The 6,194-nt window shown below is 25.1% G+C and overlaps 1 protein-coding gene across 2 annotated transcripts in view; it reads left to right on the top strand.

Moving 5' to 3' along the window:
• Nucleotides 388-6,194, top strand: part of LOC110271854 — a 9,669-nt gene continuing 3,862 nt past the window's right edge. For both annotated transcript variants that reach the window (XM_021105238.1, XM_021102727.1), the window contains exons 1-4: nt 388-499; nt 2,765-2,869; nt 3,758-3,844; nt 5,217-5,351. In XM_021105238.1, the coding sequence (XP_020960897.1) occupies nt 407-499; nt 2,765-2,869; nt 3,758-3,844; nt 5,217-5,351 (420 nt within the window). In that variant the 5' untranslated portion in view covers nt 388-406. The remainder of the gene's footprint in view (nt 500-2,764; nt 2,870-3,757; nt 3,845-5,216; nt 5,352-6,194) is intronic.

The following is a 6,194-nucleotide window of genomic DNA, read 5'->3' as shown; positions in this document are numbered from 1 at the left end:
AGAATTGTTATGTCTGATAGAGAAAAATGTTGAGGATTGATTTATGCATTAATTTTTTTTGGGACTAAAATGTTTGCTTTTAAAATTCTTGAGACTGAATGACTGATTTGGGTAATTACTCTGCCGAAAAATGAATTAAAGACTGATTTGTTTGTTGGAGTAAAACTTTAGGAATATTTTTGTGTATTAATTTTTCTTAAAAACTAAAATGTTTGTTTTTAAAATCTTTGAGACTGATTTGGATAATTACTCTAAAATGATTCAACCCATATTTAAAGATTGCATTCAAACCTCTTAATAGTTTACCTAAATAATGTTTTCTAATATATATATATATAAGGGGCTTATGTTAGTTCTCACGTTAAAATTTTGCAATTCTATTTCTTTTACTCCCTGTATATTTGAAATGAATTTAGACTCAAATGTATCAATTTCGAGGGAAGGAGAAAATCATATCCAACATGATAATACCGCATCTTCTGTGAAGAAAAGTGCAGTGGTAATTGAACATAATTTATTTTTTAATACGTTTTGTTTGTTGGATATTTTTTTACATGTTTTGTTTTTCTTTTTTTCCTTCTTTAATTTTAAGTAATAATATTCCAGATCTATGACGCCTTCTATTCTTTCCCCGTTCAATTATTCATAATGAGCATACACTTCAAAATTAAACAGAAAAACATTTTTGTGTTCGGATGTAGGTTTTGGGTAATAGTTGTTCAAAAGAAAGATACATTATTATTTATAAAATATCTGTTAAATTTTATTTGATAAGTTTACTATGTATAATGCTCAAATTATATATGACCTAATTATCCTATAGACCCAATTTTGATGATTCAATTTGAATTTAAAAGGATAAATTAAAGTGAGGTTGGATTGAAGGAGTAAAGAAATAAGAAAAGAGTGGCTTAATTTGAACAGTAATTTCTAGACTTTTTTTTTAATTTTTTTTTTAATACTAGAATATTTTAGGTTTATGATTACGTTTTTTTCTTTTTTTTTTGTTACGGTAGAAAACCGTAACTATAAAGGTCTATGGTAACAAACACACTCTAAAAGACTAGTTGCATAAAAATTTGATGTATTGATCATCAAATTTGAATGATATATATATATATATGATACATAGCATGCACCAAATAGTTATATATACTCATTTCTTGAGCCAGTTTTCTCTATTTTCACTTGGAGACCACTTTAATAAAGACACTAAAAATATTTTTTTTAAAGATGTTTATATGTGTTATGTTATTATTGGACATTTTTATTAAATCAGTTAATAATTTATTTTTTAATAAATCAGAATAAAATCGGTTTATTATAGCAACAATAATAAACCTAATTTTCTGCATTATAATTATTAGACCCAATTTTATTCGATCGAATTACACAATCTAAATCGAATATCTTTAATTTTTTTTATAAAAAGACAAATATATCTCTGACTTTTTTTTTTGTAAACATTTGAATCCCTAAAAATTTTAAAATACAATTAGATCCCTAAAAAAATTGGATTTATTGTTATTGTTATAAAAAAATCGATTTTATTATAATTTGTTAAGAAATTCAAAAATAACCAGTTTATTAATACATCCAATAATAATACGGCACGTAAGCATCTTTACAAAAAGACGTTTTATGCGTTTTTATGTAAGCATCCCCTTTTCACTTTTGGTTTAAAAAGAAGAATAAGTTATATTTACATCTCTTGAGATTATTGTTGGTCGGATAATTAATATTATGAACAAGATTTATCAATTTATAACATATTATAAAAGAGAGGGTTTTTAAAGGGAAGCACAAATAGATAGCTAGAGTAGTGCAAAACAATATAAATGTGTAAAAAAAGAAAAAATAATGAATTCACTTGGGTTGGTTTAAAGCTTACTTTTGCCCAGAAAAGGTACAAAATGAGTAATAATTCTACCCAAAATCTAGTTTCCAATAAAAAGATACAAAGTAGTGACATCTTATTTAAATTTAAATATCAAATTTACTTACTTAATACACACATAGAGGAGTAAAATAAGAAAAATAATACAAAGAAAAGCAATAGAGAATATAACACTTCTCTAATATAAGATAGTGTTTAATTTGTTTGTAGAGACTAAAACTGAGACTGAAAAACTGAAATTCAGTATTGTATTTAGTGGTTAGTTGAAACTAAAATTTTACTTTTTTCAGTATCTCTAAAAAGTAGGGATAGAAAAGACTGAAATTTTTAAGATTGAAGATGGAAGCTTTAATAACAATTTTTTTTCAAAAATACTCTCATTTCACTTTTTAAATTTTAAATCTACTCCATTAATCTTTATATTTATCTTAAATTAAACATAATACTTAGATATAATTCCGTTCAGTATATTGTACACCAAACACAATATAAAAATTTAATTTAGTCTCAATTTTTCTGTCTTTGTCTCTTCACCTTAATCTCTCTTTCAAACGCAGCCTAAAAGAATAGGCAGTGGTAGAGGTGCTATTATACACATTAATGTACTATAATATTGAACAAATTAAGTAATTTTAATTTCTTTTATTTATTAACTTAGGTTAAAAGGATTATCATTCAGAAAATTAGCAAGTACAACTTCAAGTTTGATTAGTTCCTATTTCTAGTGTTTAGTGATTAAAAAGAAAAAGAAAAAAAAAACGCTAAAAACAGAGAATGAATGAAAATAATAATGTATTGTTTACACTATATCATTGTTAATGTATTTTTTATTATGTTAATTGTTTGTGTTTTATTTAATGATAACAGGATCAATGCAAAAAATCTTCATTATTAATAGATGATTCAAGCATGGCAGATGCTGAAGAAATCGAATGGGATCCAATGTTCTGCAGTCTTCCATTTGATGATAAGGTAATAAATTTTTATTTTAGGATTAAATTTTTGTAGATTCTTTTATAGTTAAATCAACTTCAAGAGTTTGCTTATGAAAATGTGTAAGGAACCAACATTTATATCAGTTAATAATATTTGTAATTTTTTTTAGTATTAAAATGAATTTTTTAACCCTCATTCTTTCTTTTAGTGTTAAAATTACTTTCTAAACTATTACTTTTATAGATATAAGAATTTAGAAGATATGATTTAAGATTTAAGGTTTAGAATTTAGAGTTTATAATTTAAGATAATGGGTAGTTAACCGACAACCGCAAAAGATATATTAGCGTTAAGAGTGATATTAAAAATAAAATCGATAGAAAAATAAAGAAAGAAGAAAAATAAATAAATAAATTCCTAATTTTTAATTTGAAGATATATAAGTACTTGACTAATTAAAAATACAAAAATATCATTGACTTTATAAAATATGAAACATTTAAGTTTTTTCGTTCAAAATATATAAGGATAAATTAGTCCGCAGAGATTTAAATGTCTCGCATCTTAAAAAGTAAGGGACGTTTTTGTATTTCTAATTAGTCGAAAACTTATTTATTTTCGAGATTAAAAGTCAGAGGCCTATTTATCGTTTACTCAAAAATAAAAATTGTGAATAAAAAGATTAAAAAAATTAACTAATATTAATTACTAGTTAATTTTTAGACTCTTTACTTACATATACTCTTGAGTTCATTTGTATTAGCATGAAAAACAAAAGTTGTGTTATACATAGTCAAGGTATATAAAAGTATACACTCAAAATATGTTGTTATCTATACTCAATTATTTAATTTTTTTAAAATACAGTCTTACTCTCTCTAAAGATATGTTATTACTTATTTGGTTGTGGTGTGTTTAATCTAGGAACAATCCAAAGAAGCAAGTGAGAAAAATCCAATACTTGTTGCGACTCCAACAAAAATGTCATGGACCCCAACTCAAACTCCTAAGGTAATTTTCTTCTCCTTCTTTTCTTTTATTTTGTGATTCAAAAATATTATATGTATATCAAAATTAATTACTAAATTTAACTATAGCAACTATGATGTTTATATATATATTAAGTCTCTGATGTTGAAGTTAATGGCTTTTTTTCTTAAGATGTGTCACCTACTAAATTATTTATACTTTTGGAATAATTAATTTTATGACATTTTGTAGATCACCTACTAAATTATTTATACTTAAGATGTGTCACCTACTAAATTATTTACATTCAAAGCTTAGACTAGATTACTGAATGCTAACATTATTAGCAAACAGATTTAGAAATAGTATTTAGAGGTCTTTGTATCCTAAGATTCTTTTATTGTGTAGATTCCATTCCTAGCTTCTCCTATTGTAGGAGAAGGTTCTTGGTATTCTGATCACGAATTAAGCAACATTCAGGCAAAAATTTAAAATATACATGATTTTTTTTAGATTTCACGAAATCTTTTGCATAGAAGTATCTTGTTTTTTAAGGTATCGATTGTTGATACTACGATCCATATTGAAAGAACTAAATCTTAAAAGCGTCATTTCTTGTAGATTTCTAATTCTGTAGAGGTCTTTTTTGCTTTATCGATAAGAAATTAAAGAAGGATCTTTGATGGATTTAGATGATCTTTCATGTCCAGACTTTTAATTAGGGGTGTAAGTTATCGAATCGGACTGAAAATTACCGTAAATCGAACCGAAAATTACAACAACCGATTTAAAAACTGAAAAAATCGGTTTTTTTTTTGTTTTTTTTTTTACAAAACCGATCGATTCGGTTTGATTTTCGGTTGGTTCGATAGAAACCAAATCGAACCGAAGATATGCATCAATTTCAATGTTTTAATCATTTTAACCTTTAACCTAACAATAAAAATTTCCAACTCCTAACCATTTCAATGTTTTACTCTTATTATTTCAGTTTATTGACTATTTTAAACCTCTAATTATTGTGATTCATATTTTGCTTATTAGAAATTAAAAACCGAAAAAACCGACTAAACCAAACTATTGTTGGTTCGATTCGGTTCGGTTCGGTTGTTGTAAAAGCAGCAAACCAAACGGCTATGTCTGTAAGAACTGAACATATCGGTTTGGTTGGTTTTTGGTCCAAAATCGAACCAAACCGAACCGATAACACCCCTACTTTTAATATTGCCAAACGTTGCCATGTAAAATAGTTGTTTTTATATAGTTTATTAACTATGAGAGAGAATGATTTTTTTGAGGAAGAATCACTCAGCTCAATTTCCATGTTTTTTTTTTTTTTTTAAAATTCAAGATCCTAGGCTTTGTCTATATATATCCTAAGCATATGGTAACATTTATTGTTGATTATAATTAGAGTGGGAATGTGACTACTGGGGAAGCATCTTCGAATTCAAAAAAATCAAGATCTGCAAAGTTGGTTTCACATGAATGGATTCAAAATTATGAGGTTATATCTAAACCAAGAAGCCAAGGTGGGAGGGTTGATAAGGTATGTAACATAATAATTTATCTTTAGTGTTCACTTATTTTTTTTATATTAATGTTAATGCATAAATACAACTTATATTGATTCCTTCTTATTTTGTTCAAAACAAAGGTACTTCTTATATACATAGTATTTAGAAGTTATGTTTAAGACATGGGTACATATTGAGAAGACAAGAATAAAATGTACCTATTTGGTAATAATTTTAATATTTATACACACTACAATAATATAGATTATTTTTTAGAGCTATATGTGTCAAAAAAAAATTAAAATTCGTCAAAAAAACAAATTTTGACACTATTTTAACTATGAAAATATGTTAATAAAAGTTTTGTCAAAAATAATATTTTTAACATATAAGTAATTGTGAAAAAAAGTTAAATCTTATTTTGATAAATATTGACTGTTAAAAATAATTTGTTAGAAAAATTTGAGAATATATTTTCTGTGATATTTATTAGTCGTCAAAAATACTATTTATTTTGACACTTATTGATCATAAAAAATTCTCAACAAAAATTTTTTAACAAAGAATGAGATGAAATCTTGAATCTGAATAATAAATTGAGATTTTGAAGATAAAAAATGAGTAGTATGATTCCAAACTAAGAGCAGTGTGATGCCAAAATTGAAGGAGCCCAAAGAAGAAGAGGAATAATGGAGTAAATTGAAAACAAATGAGTGTCAAAATTGAGAAGTAATTTTCTACGGTCAAATTATTCATCAAGAAAACATAAAAAATTTGACATTTGTGATATTTGTCAAAAATATATATTAATTTTTACACTTAATTATGATTGTTAAAAAAAATTGTTAAAATAGCTCTTTTTTTTTTGTAGTGAC

The sequence above is a fragment of the Arachis ipaensis genome, chromosome B01 (genome assembly GCF_000816755.2).
Source record: "Arachis ipaensis cultivar K30076 chromosome B01, Araip1.1, whole genome shotgun sequence".
Lineage (NCBI taxonomy): Eukaryota > Viridiplantae > Streptophyta > Magnoliopsida > Fabales > Fabaceae > Arachis > Arachis ipaensis.
Note: the sequence above shows the minus strand (reverse complement) of the source record. Positions and strands in the feature narration are given on the sequence as shown.